The following is a 24236-nucleotide window of genomic DNA, read 5'->3' as shown; positions in this document are numbered from 1 at the left end:
GGCGATTGGGTTCCAAAAGTGAGAGGGGCGGGGGGGGGGGGGGTGCAAAATGCCACTTATTTCCTCCTAGTTACCTAGTTCCACACAGGTAAAGCATCGCCAGCGAAAAATCAAATGAAATCAGCTTGGTAGCTCAGTGGTAGAGCAATGGCACAGCATGCCAGAGACCTGAGTTTGAGCCCTGGTCAAGCCTGCATTTTTAACTGAAAAATTTTCATTCACATAGCTGGTATGGAACATTTTTGAGGGCTCTGAGCTACCCATAAATATTTTATTAATTGGCACAAAATTTTGCACAGAGTAAGTGGACCTAATGGAACAAAATTAGCAAGTATGTGTTGAAATCTGAGACTTTTTTTTTGCCCATGTTATGATGGACTACCATAATATGTATTGTATACAGAGTGAGTTTTAAAAGTACTGCAGGATTCTGTAAAGCTATATATAAAGTAATAGGTTTGTTACATTTTTTTTAATTTTCTTTCTAACACCGAAGATAATTTACAATTTTGTTCTGTCCACACTGCTGAATGACTTGTGTGCAAGTGATCACAAGATTTCATGATGGCATCAAAGCAGGATAAAGCTCAGTTCGTGTTATGGCTTGACGATTGGTGGATGCAGTGCATTAGAGAGTGCAATTGAGTCCAATGAAATCTCTTAATTGAAGATTCTTGCCACTAGGAGAATCGAGGTCTACGTTACACAGTATCTTAAACTAGAAAGTGAAAACCAGGCCGTACAAGTTGAGATTTGTACATGATCTGATAGAAGACTGTGACATGAGAAGTGAGTTTTGTGAATTAATGCTAACTCAATTAAATGGTGAAGGTGGTGATGCCCTTCAGTCTTTCATTCATTCCTCGATGAGGCCAATTTTGAGAAAAGTGACTAGACACAATTGCTGATTTTAGGGTTTTGAGAATCCACATGAGTACGAGACACATCAGCAGAATAGACCCAAGGTCAATGTGTGGTGTGCAGTTTCCATGGAACAATGACTACAGCTATCTGAACATGTTACAGACATTCCTTGAGAGGTTAGGCATAATCAATGAGGTTGACTTACAGCAAGATGGTGCTCCCCACACTTTGCCCTTGAAGTTCATGATTTTCTTGATGGACAATTAGGGGAGAGATGGATTGGCTGCTGGACCCACACCTTGGCTTGCAAGGTCACCAAACCTTAAGCATTGTGATTACTGGCTGTGGGAACATTTCAAGACCCAGGTGTATGCACAGAAACTGACAATGTTAACGACCTGAAGTTCAAGATACGTGATGTGATTCAGAACATTCCAGACAAGCACTGTCAGAATGTAATTCTTGGATTCAAGTCTAAATTGCAAGAGTGTTTGGATGGGAATCGTGCCCAGCTGCAGATCTGTTGATGAACCAAACGTCACCATCATCTCAGTAGGCCTTGGCTCAGTACTCAAAACCTAAATCGCCCTGATATTCCAGATGTCAACAAGTTCATGGACAGGCTGAGGGAGCATACTATTCACACTGTGGAAAGACAAGGTGAAGGTGACAGAAACTAATGAAAATAGGAATTGTAGCTTTCCTGGCAACGTGATTCGAAAAGGTGTTCTCGGGTTACCATGGTTCTCCCATGTTGCTGCTAGCAGGGAGGCTGTGTGGTGAAGGTACCACATCCCCATGTTTGGCTGGTTCGCGTGGTGAACACAGGAGAACATTCCACTACAACAGTTTTACCTTTTATTGGGCACACCTTTGGGAAATTAAGTTGAATTCTCGCAAGACACGGAGTGAAGACCATCCATAGACCACCACTCAAGACCAAGGCTCTTCTCTGCTCAGTCAAGGATAACCTGAAGCTACGGATTTCAGGAGTATACCGTATTCCTTGCGAGTGTGGGACACCATACATAGGCCAAACAGGATGCACCATTGAACGACGACACAATGAACATCAGCACAACATCAGATTATTCCAACCTGAAAAGTCAGGACTTGCAGAACACAGCATCACAAAGGGACACAGGGTTTTATTTTCTGACATAAAAATAATAGCCATATGTGCCGGGTACTGGGACTGACGAGTAAGAGAAGCCATAGCCATATCATAGGAAAGCACCAATCTCAACAGGGACTTGGGACTTCAGCTCAGTCATGCCTGGAATCGCTCCTCCGTAAAAACAATTCTGCAGCCAATAAGAAGACAGAACCCTAATTCCACTCCATAATTGTCATATATTTACTACACTGGTCTCTATTTCTATATTCCCTGATGATGAGAGCAATGTATGCACGTGAAACGTTGGAAGCTAACTCCAATCTAACCTGGTTTGTAACCTGAGAACACCTTTTAGAAACAATGAATCTACTCAGATCATTAAAAGGAATAGAAATGGAGCACAAGAGTGAGGATACAATCATGCACATATGTGATGCCATTCACTATCAAATGGAATTCCTGAACACCTACCTGTCCTTCCATCTCACGTGCTTATCATAAAGAAAAAGGTGGGAGGAGCCTTTCATGCTACTCAGGAACATAATCCCATCCAAATTACGTAATGGAACCAGGCTGTGTGTAAAAGCTCTCCACAGGAACATAATCAACTGGCTGTGCTCAGTGGCTGCAAGCAGTCTTCATACATTTCATCGCTCTCATTCTGACTACTCCTTTGAACTCAAGCAACTGCAGTTTCCACTCGAAGTTGCTGTAATCAATTTGGGGATGGCTGCTTCTCCCATGGAGAGTCTTATTGACGTGTCTGAGAGTGAGCATAACTAGCATCCTGGTAATACTGACACCTGAGGTCATAACCATTACTCTGGTCTGCAATGACATGTTAGGGTAAAGAAAAAGAATGACTTGTTATTTTCTTAATGTGTCACCAGTGTTTCCAAGACAACTTATTATGCTAGAAAGACCTACTTGGAGGACAATACATCCCTAGATGCATATCTTTTATGTTTGTTTGGAAGTCAAGGGCTGCTGATCCATTTCAATAATATTCTTCTTCGTGTTGGCCCTAAGCTACAAAAATATTTTTTGTAGTGTATGAACATACAAATGTAAATAATCACAAAAATGATGTAAACTAATCTAGCACAGTTATTTTTAGTGGTTTCTATTTTATTTTATCTGAGACATTTGCAAGGTCTGCTCCTGGAGCGTATTTGGTTGATGGGTCTATTGAGCCTCGGCTTCTCACTCAGTAACCCTTCGGGACTTAAAACTCCTTGTCCCAGGGTTCTGGTAATCTGGCTGCTTCGGTTCTCAAATGAAAGGTCTGTCGTAATTCTGCATCAAAGGTTCTCAATCTACTTATAGATCTTGACCAAGATCCTACAAGCAGTCGACAATCCATTTCCCACTAGGTTCTGCCAATGTCCAGTTAAGTATCCAACTTTCTTTTATCTCCCAGCCTCTGACCAGAGAACTAAAGATTCTTCCATGACCACCGAATAAGAAAAGGTGTACCCTGACTAGGGTTACAAATGTTGTCAACCAACAGTCTATCGGCCGATCCCAAATTCCGGCATATCCCAGGACAATCACAACTCTCTCAATTGTATCTCCTGACCAGGAGCATATACTCCTTCTGACCAGAAGAGCTAAGTAACTGCCCTAAGGTAATCCCAGAATAAACTAATTTCTAAGATCGAAATGGATACAAAGGCAGAAGTTCGGGCATTTAAAGAAAAGACTGTTATACGAGTTCCACATTTATCAGAGTTTCGAGTACAAAGACCATGAGCCACCGAGTCGCTGCTTATATCTGATTTCTCGGTGCCGTGATGGATTTACAAACTTTTATTTTTACACCAATATTGCATCACAATACAAGTTAATGAAGTATCAATGAGAAACACAATTAGTTACACAGTATAAAGTATTTACTTGTATCCTTTTGTGATTATTAAATATGTAATGGAATTTTAAACATTATACACTGTATTTAATTTGACCAAGGAGTATGGCTTCTTTCAACTCCCCTCTTCTCCCCGCAACAGCCATGCGATATGTTAACAAAGAAAAAAAATTACAGCGTGAAAAATGTTAAGTAAAATAAATTATACAGGTTTTGTTTTGCGAGGACATAGCTTTCTTTTGCGTCCACGTAGCTAAATTCTGAAAATACTGCCTTGCAGCTAAAGAATCATGGATTATTATGATATAAGTCTAATTACTGTCCGCCAAGGCACACGACAGATATCGAGTGGAAAAGACAATCTAATCTTTCGTCTTTTCCCTGTGTTAGTGTTTTCGTAAGATAGTGGCTGGCTTGTATTTACACAATAACAGTAGCTTTTCTGCATTGTTGCTACCGATAATAACTTCCAACTCAGCTTGCTGGCAGAAAGAACAAACTCTTTAAACTTATAACCTACACCAGGATATATAGTTAATATACGAGGCATGTTCCATATTACTAGGTAATGAACCATTAACATATAGGGGAGAGAGAGAGAGAGAGAGAGAGTGAGTGAGTGAGTGAGTGAGTGAGTGAGTGAGTGAGAGTGTGTGTGTGTGTGTGTGTGTGTGTGTGTGTGTGTGTGTGTGTGTGTGTGTGTGTGTGTGTGTGTGTGTGTGTGTGTGTGTGTGTGTGTGTACACATACATATACATACACATATATACAAAAAAAAATATTTAGTTTATATATTTTTGTAACATGGAGACTGCCTCACGTTACACGTTTCATCCTGGTTTCCCAGAACTTTTTCAAGCTACACAAAGATATACATACAATAACACAACCTCACATGGCTAGTCACTCTACACTCGCATCTATAAAAAGTGGTTGTGTGAACCTTTAAGAAGATCACAAGAATGAGTACAGTGTGTGCAAAGTTACAGGCAGGCTGCTAGTATTTGTATATTTTGTGATGGTTGATCACACTGTCAGGCAGAAACAAAAGATGGTGTACGTTGACATTATTTGACCTGCAGGATTACCAGGTCAAAAATGAATGTTTATTGCAAAAACAATCCAGTCGTTTAGTGAGAATTTTTGCTGTAAGTGAATATCAGTGTGGACAAGTTTGGGTGGGGATGGGAAAGATTTTTGGTAGATAGGGAGTGAAATGAAAAGATTTTTATTTGATAGGGAGTGAAATGAAATAGGGCGTAGTTCTGTTTGAAAGTTGGACGGAAAATTCGATGAGTTTGTAGTTCAGATTAGGTGATTGCATTCATGGCTGATATATTAGATTTCCCATAACATTTGTGAACAGAGGTTGTAGTAGATTGTTTTATTGGATTTATTATTGTGGTGCAACAGTCTTTTGAAACCCAGTAACTGTCAAGTTTTTTATGTCTGTACATATTTTTTTATCTATGATGAGCCTAACAATATTTGGTAATATATTACTTATGTTTTTGGTTGCTCTGTTCTGGAAATAACATTCACAAACTTTTGTATGCTAATATTTTTTATTTCTTCATTCATTCAGTGGTTGGATCCAGCTTTGGGTGCAGTACAAGGCAACAACTCAGACATGCAGGAAGCAGGGGTTTCCTCACCAACAGCATTTCCTCACCAAGATTCAAGTGCATTGGCTAAAGGTCCCTGCCAGAGTGCGAGTTATGAAGGAACTAATACAGGTGAAATAGTAGCTACAGAACAAAGTGTTCACAGGCCAGAAGAAGAACAAATGAAGACATTGGATACTAAAGTTGGTATAATAGGAGAATATAAAGCCAATGCAGGTGAAATGGTGGCTTCAGAACAAAGTGTTCACAGACCAGAAGAAGAACAAACGAAGACATTGGATAGTCAAGTTGGTGTAGTAAGTGAATGTAAAGCAGATGCATTGTGCCAAAACAGTATTAAATCAGAAGTTAGTAATAAGGAACAGAACAAGATTTTATGTCATGATGTGGTGGACACACTGCACAAAGGAAGTAGTTATATAGCAACAAATATGGAGAAACAGAAACAGAATTTAAGTAAATGTGTGGAGTATTCATCAGAGACTGCAAGTAGTAATGTATCAACCAATATGAGGAAAGAAAACCAAATTTGTGTGATGTCACAGGGAGAAAGTAACAATGTAACACCTAATTCAAAAGTGGATTCATCACATGGTGCAAGTGGTAATGTGACAACTACAATGGACAAACCAAAACCAATGTTAAGTCAGCATATGGGAGATATAATTCTTGAAACAACTAATGATGAGAATCTAAACAAAGTATTGAGACAAGAAAAAGTTGTTCAATCAGGTAGCCAAATTACCAATGCAGTGAATTGTGAACAGAATGGGAAGCTTGCTGTACACCCTCCTGAAATGTAAGTACTTGCCTTTTTCCTTACTTCAGAATTTGCAATATTCACATAGTTTGTAAACACAGTGAACTCTTTTTAATTCAAATAGCTAGATAATTCAAACAGAAGTTTATTCTCCTTGAAATCATCTTTAATGATGTGATGATTTTGTTAATTTGATTTTTTTTCCCCTTGGAGTTCAAGTTAAAAAAAAAAGAGTCTACTTTATTACAAATCGTCTTATCAGGAATGAGAAATGTGAGACTGAGGATTAAAAATAAATATAATGAAATGATAACTAAGTAAAACACAAATACACTTTTGTAGAAAATGGTTTTACATTCAAGCGTGTAGCAATTTTCAAGGAATACTAGCGAGTATAGACAAACACACAAGCATAGCGAAGAAACTGTGCAGGTACATTCCAAGTTGAAATTCCTATTCTGTTAATTTCAATCCCACTACCTTCAGGATAATATCAATATAAAAAGTTTTTAATAATAATTGACAATGAGCATGATCCAAAACTTCTGTACTAAGATTGAACTTATTACCTGATCCAGACTTCATGAAATTTACTTTCCAATTTTACTTTTTCCTGAGCTGTTGGTAAATATGGAATGGTTGGGAATATTTTACTTCCATTACTGAACACATTGAAAATTGTACATGTGTGTGTATGCATGTGTACTTAAGAGAGGAGACTTATTGTTTTGTAAAAAGAAAAATATATGTACACGAGAGTATTTCCATCTAAAATTAATATATCCCAAAATATTGAAAAACACTGAATATTTTATGATTGTAAAACAGTAATCATCAGGATATTGTGATTAATTTAATTTTTTTACGTAATACTTTTCCCTTTTCTGATCCAATCAAAAGTGTTCCATCCTGCACACACCCAAAAAATAACATTAAACATATATTAAAATTTGTGAGAAAACATTATTCTTTTACTTGAAACTTTGAGTGGGCACAGGCTCATACTAGAACCAACAGTACATGTACACTCCTTGACACTTGTGGAGTGCAATGATCCTATTTAAAGTTAATGGGGTTGTTACAATGCAGAAGTGTCAATGACTATACCAAACGTATTTATTTTAGAGCAACCAGGAACAATCATCCTTTACTCTGTCAATGTTAATTAAATCGATGTTTTAATAAAAATAATGTTGACCTTCTTCCAAGCACATTTTTTCTTGCATGATATATAGAGTTGGAAGTGGTCGAAATAAAACAACAGCTTTTTGGGGAAAAAAATGAGTTTTTCCTGCAGTTTTTTGGTTTGGCTTTTTTCGTCTTTTCTCACAAAAGTCTCTCAAATCAATGGAAATACAGGAGTTGGCAGTATTTTTCCTGTTCCATGGTTTTCATTTATATCTCTACTGTAAAATACACTCATTTCTAAAGATAAAATACCATTTACAATATGAAATTCGTAGCTAGACATAAACAGTGTTTTCAAGAAAGCTGGAGTTTTTAGAATGTGTGGTTCTTTTCGAGTGTTATCTTCATATTTCGGTAGGCTTATTGAATATATATCTATGTAGTATAAACATATTCACATAACTAGAGTAGTTTTGTATGTGCTTTTAATAGAACCTAATAGTATGATATGATTTACAATCTTTGAATTTGTTATACGAACACGTACATGAATCAAAGAAGAAAATTCTGCTCTACCTTTTGAAAATCTAGTATCAAATCTCTTTACATTAAATTTTGTGGTCAATAAAATATACATTTGTATTCTGGCTTTCCAGTAAATCATGTATAATCTGGTTAAATGGCCGCTAAACCTGATCACGAAGCAACTCGTGATGTATTTTGGCTGCTTGTTGCAGTGATTCTCAACATTTGTGAGACCACAGCCCAGTAAATTTATTTCTTACAAGTCAATGTCCTGATCCCAATAAATTCACTCACAAATACATTTCTGATCTTTAAATTTTATATGAAAATTGATATGCAACCTTAATTAATATTAATATATCAAGTATGGCATAATCATAGTTCAATTATATGTAGACTTGCTGTCAAATATAAAATTAGATTTAAAAAATTAGTCGTCAACCCCTGGGTGCATCGGACCTTCTGCAGCCCGGAGGTTGAAAAACACTGGCACTAAAACTGAAGTAGAAGCAAAGAAGACTGGGTGAAATGGCGAAAAAAAATCTATTATAGAAATCTGGACTAGACCTACAGTTTGAAATGAGATCAAAAGCACTCTGCTACCAGTAAGAATTGAACCTCAGATATCTTTTTATTACAAGGCAACTTGTAATACTTTATTCCTCTCCAGAGGGTCATTCATGATTATAAAAGGAACCTTCTATCAAAATGCCAGCATTTTTCCATCAACAATACTTGCATTTTGTTCTCTGTGATTTACAGGCTAAATTAAATCTTAATGTCTGATGAAGTAGCTAACAATCTTGTTAAGTATAAAGAAAATTCAGACTGAAGCAACACATGATATTGGGGGGTCTCACATTGAAGTTTCAAGTGACATGAGTCCCTTAAGTCTGTAAGCAAGCATCCACCAAGCATGCACAAATGAGACTGAGACTACATGGTGCACGCCAATGAAGGAGTTTTAAGACTGAAGTGACAGATGACAAGTGACACTGACTTTTTCAGTATAAAGCAAAATGTTCACCGTGCATGCAAGAACAACAGACCGAAGCGTCACGATGCATGCCATTGAGAAAACAGTATAGTCCAAGCAACATGCAAGTGACATGTTTAGCTCATTGTCGTGCTTCAGTTCAAAAGGTTGAATGGATTACTTAGAGTCTGCTTCCAAGTGACACATGTCACTTGTTGCTTCAGTCTGAAAGTTCCCCGAGAAAACGGTAAAGGCCAAGTGACGAGCGACACTAGCAGCTTATGTTGCTTCGGTTCAAAAGGTTGCATTTATTTCTAAATAAATTTCGATTCCATCTCAAAGCACCGTTAAACAGGATATATATACAAATTCATGAAATACGTATGCATCTGCATATGTGTTGTGAACAGTAAAGATTTTTAATTGTACCAAAACATCGAATATTTTGATTAACATTTGTTTCATATTTTATGACTTCAACATTTAAATTGAGACACAAACAGGTAAAAATGTTTTAAGTTAATTTTATGGTCAGATGTTCTCATGAGGACTACATGTTTCGTTTTAACCCTATCTTACCCTGGGCCTCCCCGATGATGCAGTGGTAGCATCGTCATCTTGTAATCAAGGGGTTCCAGGTTCGATTCCAGTGGAAGCACATAGTGGATCAGATTCCACTTTAAACTGTAGGTCCAGTCCCGATTAGTCTTACTGTGCACAAAGTGGACTTGAAACAACAACTCAAACCTATCTTACCCGTGCCGCATGAGAAGCATACTGGGGGCCGGCTCAAATGCTCACTTTTTTTTGCACTAAAATTCAAGAAAATATTTTATTATTGAATCACTGCTTCCTTTGCTGATTATATATGTGCAGTTATTTATTAATTATAATAATTACTAAAATTACTATCATAAATAAAAAATAAAGACCAATTATTGCATGAGTATCTCATATATTTTATCATTCACTAAAACTCACAAAAGCCATAATAATTTTTTTATTAATGCTTTTTAGTTTGCGGAAGTGCGGTTGCTTATTAAATATAATAATTAAATAATTACCATCATTACCAACCAATTGTACACTGTCACTGGCATGAGTATCTCAAATGAGACACATTCAAAGATGTCGCCTGATATGAGCACCAAGTGAATTTTGACTCCTAATTACATTACATTTGTTTTTATGAACAAAAGAAATATTGGTAACACCCTACGAAACAATGTAATTTTATTTTCAAACAGTTGAAAAATCTAAAAAATACAGATGGTGGGCCTGTAAGACCCCCACCCCTCGGTAAGCTAGGGTTAAAATTGTACCTGAACTATTATGCAGTATGTGTCCATTGGGATTGGCCAATATCTGTCTCTTGGCTGCTACATCATGTAAATTTATTTTAGCTAATTGTAAAATATGTCACTACAAACCTGTAAACTCATAACAGTAACTTCAAGTGAAATAGGTTAGCTGTAATTTGTAAAAAGCCAAAAAAGACAAAATTTCAAGTTTTTTCCAAAAAAGCTGGCTTTTTATCGGAAAAAAATGTCCATTAAAAAAAACAGCTTTTTTGCAACTCTAATTATATATTAACATTTCTCGCTACGATGCCAGGGTGCCAGGTACGAATCCTGACCTGGGCATGGGTGTTTTTATGAGTGTCCCTTTATCAGTTTCATCATATCATCACTCATCCTCATCTTTGGAATTATCCAAAAGTGGCAGAAAAGCAAGGTATCTGAAATAAACCAAATCAATTAATCTTGCAGAATTAATTTTTTATGCATGAAATTTATTTTGAGATTTCTTACCAGTGTGTCTACGTATTCATACATATGAAGGGTCAGGGGGGCAGGTAAGTAAATGTTCGACAACCTCCAAAAATGAAATTTTATTTGCTAAACATTACTCGCCATGTAAATGAAAATATACAAATCACATATGGACAGGTTAAAGTTACAGTGGTGTAAGTCACTTTGTGAAAAAAAATACTTGGACACAGAAACCAGATTGCGATTTTTTTTTTTTTTTTTTTTAAATTACAAAAGTGACTTACACCACTGTAACTTTAACCCGTCCATATGATTCGACAAATTGAAGTTATGAAATGAAAATCCAGCACAGAATCAACATGGCAAGAAATGACACCACTACCTCGCTTACAACAGAAAATTGACGGGTGCTTTCCCCCTGGCCCTTCATGTAAGTTTAGTGATAATGCAATGAAAGTTAACATTAATTTTAGGGGCTCTCAAGTTCAAGGAAGAACAACTTGGTTGCAGTCTGTGCATGGATTGTGTTTTATGAACCACATTTGTCCAGAAAGTAAAAGTAATTTGGTTACTTTTTTAAGTAACAATAATTGTAGAGTATGCTTGAAAGTGATTAGCTGTAACTAGAGCTCCGTTACTTTTGAGTGAAGTTACTGGAACTCCACTATTTGTCAAAATCAACATTTGAAAGACTGTTGCTCAAGTCTTGACTAATCATAGCCATAATCAGGCTGATGTGAACCCTGCTAACCCAGTAACTATACAGAACCTTTTTTTGGGGGGGGGATAATATACAGATCCTGCAAATCAATTTTAATTCCTATACTCTTTGGTGAATTCTAACCAGGAAGGAATAAATACTAAAATTATTGGGGCCTAATTTATAGATATTAGCTCTCTCATGTCAATATGAAGTTACCTGGAAGTGTATTTTAATTGGTGGGATTGAGTATTAAATTTGAAGGGGATTAATGTCCAGTTCATGTGTATCAATTATTTACTCAAATTTAATGTGCACTCTTCTTTTTAGTCAAATTTCATGTCCAGATTTGAGTGCATTGTGTTCTCCATATTTAATTTTAAAATCTCTGAATTCAAACCGACACTGAATTTAATTTGAAATTAAACAGAATTCTTGCCAAGCAAGTGTAAAGACCATCCGTAGATTGCAACTCAAGACCAAGGCTCTACTCTGTTCATTACTTGGAACTACAAGTACTACAAGTATAACTTATTCCCTGAGAATGTGGGACACCATGCATTGAACAAACAGGATGTGCCATACAGTAGTGATGAAAGGAACATCAAAGCTACAGAATCTTCCAACCTGAAAAGTTAGGGTTAGCAGTATGCAGCACCACTGAGGGTCACAGTATTTCATTTGCAGACACCAAATCCTTGCCTGAAAGCACCAGTTACTGGGACGGAAGAGTTGAAAAACCATAGCCATCACCTGAGAAAGCATGAACCTTAACATGGACATGGTACTCCAGCTCAGTCATCCATGGAATCCACTTCTCTGTGAAAGAATGGCATCCACCAATGAAGTACCAGGTTCCAGAGTGAATCAATCTGAGCTCTGCCTCTTCATCCTCATCTTCATTAATTTTTAACCTTACACTTGGTCTCCAATCAACATGAGAGCAATGTGTGTGTGCTTGAAATTTTGGAAGTGAATGTCAACTTAACCTTACTGGTAGTCTGGGAGTACTTGCTTGAATCACCTTACCAGGAAAGCTGTGAGTGAAAAAACCTAGTGGGTGTCTGCTATTCCTTGGATTTAAGGGATGATTTAGGTTGTTTACAGGTCTTCAGTGCTTGGAAGCATTGGTGGGAAGGAAGTAGGAGTATGAATGTGATGTTTTTTTTTTAGGTAGCTTAGAGAGTAAGAGAAGTGGTGTCAGCAGTCATGGAAGCAATATTTCAGAAGTTGTAAATTAGAGGCAACATTTCAACAGATGACATTGTGGTTACTGCAAGAACTAATGAATGGTTGACTTACTTGTGAAACTAAAGTAGCAAGTAATGAAATATAAATTAATAGTGAATCAAGGAAAATATATGGTCCAAAGAGACTGGCATATGATGAATAAAAGCAAATGGAAAGCTGAATATAGTAATAAAATATAGAAAGATACGTCAAAGTTCAAAGATTGAGTCGGTTGGGTCACATTGAAATATAATCAGTTTGTGAATTATATTTTCTTTGAGCACCCACGTTTCACAGCCATGTGTAACTGCAGGTCTCATTAGGATTGGTACAGTTTTGATTTTGTTTTCCTGGGAATTAATTTAGAATGGAATATCTTCTTTCAGCTGCAATCCTTTCTTTAATCTCTTCTTCAATTAATTACATTGTTTCCATTTACTATTTCCCCTGAGATATTTAAGGGACTTAATGAAAATAAGACAAAATACATGAGATGTACATGAAGAAAAATGCAATAAACAGAAAGCTGATATAGATACAATGTAAACAGAGCCTGTTGAAATGTTGCCTTCTAGCTTCTGAATTATTGCTTCCATGACTATACTAAATAAATTGTTTATTTTTGCTGCTCTGTCTGTAGTATTGTGCAGAGTCAAATTTAATAATCTTTATATTATTATTATTATTATTTTGAGACTAAATTAAATTTCTATTTACTGAATCAAATGCTTGCATAAAATCAATAAATATGTTATGCAGTTCAGAGAGCCTATTTTGTAGAAGAATTGTAAAGATTTTGTGCATGACATTTAGAAGCATAATTGGTCTTTAATTACTAGACTGCAGCCTGTCTCCTTTTTAAAAAGTTGGAAGACGATACCATGTAACCATTCCTTTGGCACTTCTTCTTTATTCCATGTGTTGAGTATCAATTTGTAAATTTTGTTCCTTAGCATATATCCTCCATGACTTATTAGTTCTGGTGGGATACAAGGGTTGGTCAAAAAGAATCCAAAGTTTTACAAACTTGAGAAAATTGTAATTTTTAGCAGCTGTTTGGACCTGTCCTCTTCAAAATACTCCTCTCCAAAGTGCTCCCTGCATTTTTTCCAGTCCTGGAATATGTGCTGGAACACTAGTTTTGGAATGGCCTGTAGGTCCCATAGGGAATTCCCCTTGATGTCTTCTATTGTCTGGAATCTGTGACCTTGGAGGGTTGATTTTATCTTGGTGAAGAGGAAGAAGTCTGCTGGTGCGAAATCACTGGCATAGACTGATGTTGCCATGTGACTAATGTTGAATTGCAGCAGTGTGCATTCTGGGTACATACCCACAACACAGTAAGGAAAAAATAAACATTTTTTTGCCATCTTCAAACATGAAAATTCAACAATGATCGCTCTGAAACCACTTCCACTGCAAGAAATTCAGCTTTCCGCATGAACATGCTGCTCCCTGTCTCGTGTAGCCTGGCCTTCCTGAAGACAGTTCCGAATGATCCTGATTGTGACTTAAGCGCTGTCTGCACCTACCCAATCCACTTTCCTGCTGATCTCTGCAAGCAAACGCTACTGCTTCTCTTGGGTACTCTACAAATTCGGAAGGCAACTCCATTGGCTCAGATCAGCCCCAACCACATGTTTGGGTCTGCTCGCACTCACCCCATCCTGCATTTCTTTCCTTGTTCCAAGCATCGAGATACCAAAGATTTCGGCAGCATGTGCAGTGTTGGCAGTAGTCAACACATATTTTTTTCTCGAATGTTTAGCTTACTAGCATTTAGCAGTCATGCGTAGATAGATCACTGTGTTGGGTTGCAACATAAATACATATTATAAAAAACGATTGCCAAAAGGAGGGCAAAAATATTTTGTTGTAGAAGACCATTAAACATATGCGTAAACTATGAGATACAAAATATTTATGTGAGGTTAAAGTTACAGTATCATTTTTTTATTTTATTTGTTTAATATTTTTTAGTATTTTATTTTTTTGTCAATAAAGGGGTGAGGAGCAGAATGGACTGATCGACTGAGGATTGTGTCTTATGCAAGCCCCCTTTTGGTGTTGTCATTTTGTCGGGGAGAGATTTCGTGCCAATCCGGACATGGCCTAGGGTATGCAAGGGTATGCAAGATGGGTGCACTGAAGGGGGAGGTTATGGGAATCAGATCCCCCTCCCAAGTCCATCATGTTATTCAGAAAATTACTTTTTCCCACAATTTTACAGTGGAGAATTTCTCTTCCTTGTATAATTTTCAAGTAACAGAAATCACTTTGGAATGGCAAAGCAGCATTTATCAATAGTTGCACCCTTTTGTAAGACCTTCAATTCATCTCACACAAAAGTTGTTGCTTGAAAATAAAGAACCATGCCATCTTTTTATATATATATATACAAGGAACAAGTTCTGGCAGACTCGTACTTTTCATTTGGTATAATTAAATAATTAATCCCCCCCCCCAGCCGATAGAAAATTCCTGGGTGCACCTATGGAAGACAAGAGAAGTGAAATGCTTAATGAGAATTTTGCAACTTTTAATAACTAGTGGTTGTATCAAGTACATTCAAATGGTTTATTTTCCAGACAAAGATAACGTTTCTCCCTTATTTTATTGCACTGAAGATTAACCTTTTGGGATCCAAGCATCTCGATCGAGATACCCAAATGTAACCCTCCCGGTACCAAGCGTCTCGATTGAGATGCTGTGTCAAGGTCGTAGTTTTTACGTTATAACTTTTCTATTTTTGGCTAGAATTTCGATTTTTTTTATATTGTTCCTAACACATGTATTTAACAGAAATGTTTTTTTTTGCATTTTTTTTTGTCCATGAAAATGGAGGGGAAAAGGCGGGAAAAGGGACTTCTCTTTTGCATCTCTTTTCAAGGTCAAATTTTTGCCGACAAAGGAAGACCGGCTTTGTTGTTCTAAAGCAAAGCAATACTTTAACTGCATTCGAAGGAAGCTTGTTTATCAGTATCCGATGTCAAAATGAAAGTTTTCTGTGAGGGCGCAAGCAGGGGGTGGGGGAGGGGGAAGACTGGTTGTTGAATCTGCGTTGTGAATATGGAATTTCGAATTGCGCTGAAGGAAACCTTTGTTTTTTTAGCACAAGTGTCCACAAGTTGCAACAGGGGTTACCCTGCATTGTCTAAAAATAGAATTTCAACAGCTGCAAGAATCGGCGCTCATTTTTCACTGCATTCTAGCTTTTCGTCTGTGAATGTTGTGCGTAGGTGTCGTTTTGTGCCCAAGTGCGAGGATATTTTTTGGGTGAAGTGACAATTTTTTAAAATAATTTTTGGGGATTTTCTCCCTTCCCCCTCCATATATACGCCAAATTTGCATAAATTTTGCATTTTGACATTTTTTTAGGGGGGAACACCATTTTTTTAAGAAAAGTATTTTTGAGGGGATTTCCCCCCTTTCCCCCTCCATATGTACGCCGAATGTGCATAAATTATATATCGTCTGAATCTGTGATTCATTGTGCGTACAATGGTATATCTTTCATATCTCTAGGGCATTTAGTTTCTGAGCTGTAGTCAATTCAATGTAACTCTGCATTTTGCTCAATTCCGAAGCTTGAGACAGTGGCGTACAAGCCTCTCGTTTCAGGGGTACAACTCGCGTTACATTGGTCATACGGCAATGATGCAAATATTTTTCTGTTTCTTACATGCCAGCGATAATTTCTATGTGCATTTTGAACTTTTCATATCCTTTTTTTCAGGGGGGGGAGAAACCCCATTTTTTTAAAAAAAAAAATATTTTCAGGGGATTTCCCCCTTTCCCTCTCCATATATACGCCGAATGTGCATAAATTATATATCGTCTGAATCTGTGATTCATTCTGCGTACAACGGTATATCGTTCATATCTCCAGGGCAAATAGTCTCTGAGCTAGTCATTTCAAGGTACCGCTGCATTTTGAAGCTTGAATCAGTGGCGTGCCGACCATTCCTTTTGGGGGTATGATAATAATGCAAATATTTTTGTGTTCCTTACATGTCAGCGATCATTTCCATGTGCATGTCGACACTGTCATGTACTTTTTTCTTGAGGGGAGGGTGGGGGAACCAAATTTTTTTTCCCGAAATTTTGGAATTTTGAGAGTTAGCCCCCTCCCCCCCCACATATACGCCGAATTTGCTTAAATTTTATATAGTCTTAATCTCTGGTTCATTTCGCGTACAACGGTATATCACTCATCTCTCTAGGGCAATTAGCCTCCGATCTACACTCACTTAATTGAAACTCTGCATTTTGCTCAAAATTGGCTTGGGCATCAAGGGGGTTACATGTGAAAATGGCCTTGGGCACCAAAAAGTTAAGGGGTGTAGAAAGAACTTGGTTGTTGTCGTAGCCACTGGAGGACATCGCTCCGCAGTGCTTCGTCTGTCGTGAATTTCTTCCCTCCCAGATGGTCTTTAAGGGGTGCAAACAAATGATAATCACTGGGGGCTAAATCTGGAGGGTGGGGGGGATGGGGCAGAACTTCCCAGCGCATGTCGGCCAGAGTTGTTGTTGTCACATTGGCCGTTTGAGGGCAGGCATTGTCATGGAGAAGAATGACATTTCCAGACAACATCCCAGGTCTTTTCTTGTGAATGGACTTTCGTACAGCACCACTCAACAATGTGGAGTAATACTGGGCATTAATCGTGCTCCCTTTGTCCAGAAAATCCACATGGATAACGCCCTTCATGTCCCAGAAGACACTTGCCATGATCTTTCCAGCGGACGGCTGCGTTTTGCTTTTCTTGGGGGGCGGGGAACCTTTATGCCACCACTCCATGCTGCGTGTTTTGGTCTCTGGGGTTGAATTGTGCAACCATGTTTCATCACACGTGATGATGGATTTCAACAATTCATCACCTTCTGCTCGAAACCGATTCAGAAGCTGTTCACAGACCGTCCTGCGTGTCCACTTCTGATCGAATGTCAGCTGGCGGGGAACCCACCTTGCACAGATTTTGCGGAAGCGTAAGTGGTCGTGAATGATTGTCTCAACACTCCCGACACTGATATTCACCTCGGCAGCAATATCCCGGACTGTTACTCGCCGGTTATCAAGAATCATTTGCTCAACACGTGCGATATTCACTGGTGTGACTGCAGTCGGGCGAATGTGTCCATGCGCTTCATTTGCCACCAGCTCCCGTCCTTCGCGAAACTGCTCACACCATCGTACACTCTTATCCGCGACATCGTTTGTTCACCATACTGTGCTTGCAATTGTCTGAAAATCTCAGCTGGTTTCACTTTCTCCTTCATGAGAAATTTGATTACACACCGCTGCTCCACATCCACAGACACACTGCTTGCCGCTATGTTCGCTGCAACTGCTGCGCATGCGCGAAATATGTCATGCCGGGCACTAGTTACTCGCGAAGGAATACATTACGTCACCCGCACGTTTCATCATGATCCGGCTATTCATCGATTTTTTACGTACGAAAATCCCGGTCAACCTTGAACGACCCTTGTACATGTACAAATACTTGTCATGGATAAGAAATACTAAATTTTGCCTTGAAAACCTACAGAAGTCAGGGAATTACATTCCTGCTTGTCCGTAGCTGCTCTGCCTTAGGTCCTCATTAAAATTGGTCACTATTTTTACATAAAATCACTCCTGTATGTCTGCTGATTACCCATTATGATAATTCCAATCAGAGTTTTCAGAATGTTAATTTTTTTCTGTCATGTTCTAGCATATAACCTGAATGTGTGAAACGATGATTCTTTGTGCAATCATTTCCATTTATTTGTTACATTCTATGTGTGTGTGCGTGCATAATTTTTAGAACAAATCAACATATCAATAATTAACTGTTGTCTGTACTCATTTTTCTTGCATTTCAACAATTAACAACACTACTTGCAGGTGCTTATTCAGGAAACCTGAGAGAGAAGATGAAATAATCAAACGTCATTTGTAATCCGAAAAATATCCATTGTTTTTAAATACTAATGTCCAATATGTTAATATAACAAGGGGGGTTGATAAACCCAAGAGCTCCAGACTATCACTTTGTAGTGGAAGAAATAATAGAGCAAATAATTTCAAAACTTATTTAAAAATTGACACTGGAGAGTAGCCCTTTGAATGTTTAACTTGCAATAAAATATTTAAATATCAGTCAGACCTATGGATTCATTTTAGAATTCACACTGGAGAGAAGTCCTTTCAATGTTCAAGTTGCAAGAGATCATTTAGAAGGGAACAACATCTGTAGTGCCATTTAGGGCCGATTGTATAAACATCACTAACTGGAGATCAGATTTAACCTACGATCCGGGAATGAACTTAGTTCAAGCTTCTATCATGTTGTATAAAGCTAACTGTCGATTTGTCGATCTTTGACCCAACTCCTGATTTTGGGTCAAAGAAATACGTTTGGTAACATGGCAAATCCAGACATGTCGCTAGTGTGCCTGTGATGTTGCCAATTGTCTAACACTGAACAGCAAACATTTTAAAGTCGGTTTCGGAAAATGCATGTATTTAATATTTGTATAAGGAATAAATCTGAGGTGCTGGATGTAGTAAATGTTGCAAATTTAGTAAAATCATGTAAATTAGATACTAAATGACCATTTATTGCTTGTGTGAGTTCCACGTGGATGATTTGTCATTGACAATGAAAGCAACTATCGGTTCTCGGTTGCAAAGGGGAGAAAATATGCTTGCATAAATGGATTTTTTTTAAAAAAAAATCTGCATTTCTTTTTAATGCTGAAAAGAGATATAACAACTTTCTTATACTTGGATTTGGAGCTGTTGTTCATGTGAGGAGATGTTTATTATATTTATTTGGTGATTACTCGATAACATGTTACAGGTGGACCATTAGTTCCTGTAAGTAGTATACAGAATTTTCCCTGCACTTAATTGAATAACCTACGCTGTGACTTGTGAAATGTAAAATGTGTTTGCATTTGTCCTCTCGGATGTAAATTATGCCCAAAGAAATAATATTCGAAATAAAATATCTGTTATTTATATATCAGGAGGAAAGAAAGCTTTACCAACTAAAATGCAATGTGCTCGGTTCATAAAGCAGTAGATATATACACTACAACCAAAGTTACATGCTCTGTTCCCTTCTGCGGACAAAATTGAATTGCAATGACACTTGGCTGGATGCAATAAAGCGAAATTATAATATTTTTAACATCCGTGAACCTGACCTCCTTCTTCATCCCAATGCAAGTTTTACAATGACATCAACAAGAAAACGTAAGCGGGTCATATTTTCTGTTTGTGTCAATCAAGATCAACACTTGATTGTTCTCAAGTTACCATTCTCTGATCATGAAATTACAATGTTACAATATGCTCTTGCAGTCATTTAAGGCAAATTTCAAGAAAAAAATACATGATATTTCAAACAGTAAATAACAATGACACGCAATATATGGAAAGAAAGAAAAATAAGAAATATTTATCATTGTTCACCTCGTTGTGCATGCTACTTCTTTATTATTATGAAAACAGGATTTTATGAATTGATTCTCCCGTTTTGCCGCATACGTTCACGTGCAACACATTTTACAAGCAAATAGGCGTTAGTTGAGCCATGTTACAACAGCTGAACTAAGATCAATGTCTGCTGATTGGAGAAAAATCGCGGGTCAACTTTGACCGCAGATCGCAGGGACTTAATGTCAGTTCAACTTTTATACAACATAAAATCAGAGTTCAGCGTGACTTCAGATCAATTTTACTAGCTAATCGAGGATCAACTGCTTTATGCAATCAGGCCTTAAGAATTCACACTGGAGAGAAGCTGTTTGTATGTTCAACTTGCAATAAAGCATTTACATGTCAGACAACCCTACTGAGGCATTTAAGGATTCACATGGGAGAGAAGCCCTTTGTATGTTATTTGCAAAAAAGCATTTACAAGGCAGACAAATCTGCAGGCCCATTTAAGAATTTACACTAGATAAAAGGCCTTTGTAATTTGAACTTGTAAAAGAAATCACTGAAAAATCAGGCAAACCTAGGGGTTCATTAAGAATTCACACTGGGGTAAAGCCTTTTGTACGTTCAACTCTCAATAAAGCATTTTCAGGGTAGTAACTTCTGCGGTATCATTTAATAATCACACTGGTGAGAAGCCCTTTTTATGTTCAACATGTAAGAAAGCATTTACAACTCAGTCATACCTAAGTGTCCATGTAAGAACTCACACTGGAGACAAGACAAAATGCTCTTTTTTGTGTTCAAACTGGAAAAAAGCTTTTAAAAATCAGGCAAACTCCTATCGTCCGGATGGTTGAAATTTCAACCTCCACATTTATACCTGTAGAGGACGGATGGTCGATATTTCAACCAGCAACACACAGCAACAAGTAATGCACCATTTCTTGAAAACTACACATTATATTTCAGTTCTGTCTTTTTTGAATCAAAACGAAGGTCTGTCTCTATTATGTGAGAAGTTATACGTGTTTAAAGATTACACTACAAATTGTGACAGTGGCCATATTGATGGCATCATATCTCCGAAACCCGCAACTGGATTCTTCGGACTTTTGTGACAAATATAACGTAACTAGTACTACATATATCAGCAAGTTTTGTTTCACTTTTTGAATGTCCAGGTTCAACTCTAATTTGACTGGACTAGTAGAGAGGGTTGTTTCTTTCATCAGAAACCATGGGTTTCTCATTCTACTTCATTGTTCTCTCACTTCCCTGTCACCATCAACCTGATCTTGATTAATGCAACGTTAATTAAAACAGGCAACGAACGAAGCAATAATGAACATGGGACAAAAGTTACAAGTTCAGTTTTCACAAATTCACTTGATACACAAAACACTGGGGTCAAAAACGCATGTGATAAAACATGAAGCAATCTAGACATGAGCCAATATCATATATTAGAAATAAAAAATTGGAGGTGTTTACCGGTTCGAACCTGGTCTTACGTTAATTAGCATGGATGTTCTCTTATGTAAAGGAGATAAATGTACCAAAATAATTAAGACACGGAATGATTATACATCATGTCGACAGTCCAAGAGTTCGGCCAACGGATTGAGATGCTTACGTTCCCAATGCGTTGGTCTTCATTTACGAGCCAAGTTCATGCCAAAATTATTATTACACGAAGAAGTCAGAAATCAGAACACTGAAACATATTATGACATAGTATTTAATGCACTGTAGTTGACATACTTACGACACCTTGCAACTCATCTCCACACGCACCATGCAGACAAAACACGATCACTTAACAGTGATGCACTGGGTTAAAACAATTTAGCAGCGCAGACCGCTGATTACCAGCGTTGCATTCAAACACTGGTCTTTACTTGAGCACCATTTCCTAACAAGATGTGGAAAACGCATAATAAAGATAACCTGATGTTCAAAGTTAACCAGTGTTCATCTGATTTCCCTTATTAGGAAGTAGTTTTAAGTTTTTCTTCCTTCTTTTTTTACAAAATAGTAAAAAAGTGGAGTGTACTGTTTAGGGAAATATTTATTTTCTGCCATCTTATGTGTACAATATTGTTGATTGTATATTTACTGCATTTAGAACAGAATTTTAAATATTTACTTACTAGTGCCATATATGAATTATGTACTGTTCATAAATACTTGTTCATATTTTAAGTTTTTGATCATGTTCAACTATTGTTATAGCCATGACATGACATGTGAATTTTTACATGGCTCAAAAGCTCACATATGTGTAAAATGGACTTACTGGTAGGACCAGCAGATCTACATTAATATCATGTAGTGAAATAGTTTTCTCAACAGATATGCCAGAAATTGAATATCATGAGGTGAATGAAGACCAGTAGAATGGTGTTTCCTCCCCCCCCCCCATCACACTTGCACTTGCAACTGTCACTAACTTACCATTACGTACTAGCATTCCTCACTTCTTCATCTTAGATTAGGCTTGTTTTGTAGCACTGTTAAGTTGGTTTTGATTTTATCACATGGCAATGCATATGTGGAAAGTGGGTTTTCTGTAAATAAGCAGGTTTTAATAGAAAACTTGAAACAAGTCTGTTGTGGCTATTCGGCAAGTTTATGATGCAGTGAAAGTGGTAGGAGGAGTATCAAATGTAGAAGTAAGCAAAGATAATGATCCAGAGTGTTAAAGGTGCACGTATTAGATACGAAGAAGCATTGCAGAAGATGAGAAATAAATGTGATCACAAAGAAGACAAAAAGAAAGAATTGAAACTTAAAGCAAGTGAGATCCGTGCTTTATAAGCCAAACAACATAAGATGCAAGAAGCAAAGGCTATTGCAGAACAATTAAAAAACTTGAAGCTTCTGAAAAGTAAAGTTTCTTAATTTGCTGTATCAGACATTAAGTACATTTCTTGTTTTATATTTCAGTCTCGGTAACTTATTATTCCTTTTTAAATCTGTACTAATAATTGTCACTTAATTTTTATATGTTTTAAAAATTCCAATAATTTGTTTGTCTTAACTATTATTGTACGCATTACAGATTAATTGATATTGTATCCATTTATAAACATCTATGAAAAGTGTGAAAATATTTCAATGTTGCATATCAGATATGTTAGAAATTGTTTCAGACTTGTTTAAAGTTCTAGAAAACTGGTCATCTTTGTTCTTAATTGCATGCAAAGAAGTGTAATTTTATTTTATTATTGAACTAGTTTTGTTATTTGCATCAGAAAACAACAGTAATAAAGACGGTGAGGATGGTATGTCTATGAGGGGAAATGGAGGAGGCCATTGTAAAATTATAGTGTCATTTACTGTGCATTCAATACTCTGGAAAACTCAGGGAAAATGAATTTGGAGTTTGCGTGGGAAACCTGTATATAGACTGTATTTCAAAGAATTTTAATAACTTATATACGGCAATGGCTTTAGTGTTACCAGATGACAAACTTTGAAAAAGAGGACATTTTTTGATTGCAAAAATAACTTTTGACGAGGATGCAGCACTTCGAACACACATTTTGTGCTTACTGGTGTTTTGGTGAGCTTATAAATCTTACACAGTTTCCATATAACTAATAATAGACTGAATTTTATAATATTTATTCATTGTGCCCATAATATTATACAGTTGTGAATTTGGTCTCTTAACTTTAAAAGAATAACATAAATTAACATTTTGCCTTGGAGTTGTGTATTCCAGTCCTAATTTCAGGAAACCGTATTTGTAAGTCGTCACTAAAAACACATTTCCGTTTCGGAATGGTTGAGATCCCTGATCGACAGAACTTCACGTCTCCACTACCACTAAGAGTACAGCAGTTAAAAATTAATGTTTATTTCTGAATTCTGTCATGAAACTCAAATCAAAATAAGCCACAGCGTATCTGATATTCTTACCTATTGTTAGAAACTGTATGCTTAACGAGCCACGGTAGATGTTGCAAATGCTTTGAAATGAAAACCTTACACAGCAAACGGCAACAACAGAAGGGATGCAAAAGTTCAACAATTTTTTTCCTAATAGTTTTTCTTGTATGTACGCATTGCTTGCATGATAGAATTATTTTCCTGTAGTTTACGGTTATTACAAGCATAAGAAAACAGTTTTTTCTTTGTGACGTTTCAGGAGAACACACGCTCCTTTCATCAGACATTTATTATCATTTTGACTAAAGATACAGTTATAACAATGGTTAGTAATTTTTAAA

The 24236-nt window shown here is 37.0% G+C and overlaps 1 protein-coding gene across 1 annotated transcript in view; it reads left to right on the top strand.

The window, feature by feature from the left end:
* Window positions 1-18511, top strand: part of LOC145991990 (uncharacterized) — a 46543-nt gene extending 28032 nt beyond the window's left edge. Inside the window, exons 4-5 of the mRNA XM_083127980.1 lie at window positions 5433-6271; window positions 18457-18511. Of these exons, the coding sequence (XP_082984106.1) occupies window positions 5433-6271; window positions 18457-18511 (894 nt within the window). The remainder of the gene's footprint in view (window positions 1-5432; window positions 6272-18456) is intronic.
* The last annotated feature ends 5725 nt before the right edge of the window (window positions 18512-24236 follow it).

Source organism: Lepisma saccharinum, chromosome 9, assembly GCF_977018435.1.
Source record: "Lepisma saccharinum chromosome 9, izLepSacc3.1, whole genome shotgun sequence".
In the NCBI taxonomy this organism is placed as follows: domain Eukaryota; kingdom Metazoa; phylum Arthropoda; class Insecta; order Zygentoma; family Lepismatidae; genus Lepisma; species Lepisma saccharinum.
Note: the sequence above shows the minus strand (reverse complement) of the source record. Positions and strands in the feature narration are given on the sequence as shown.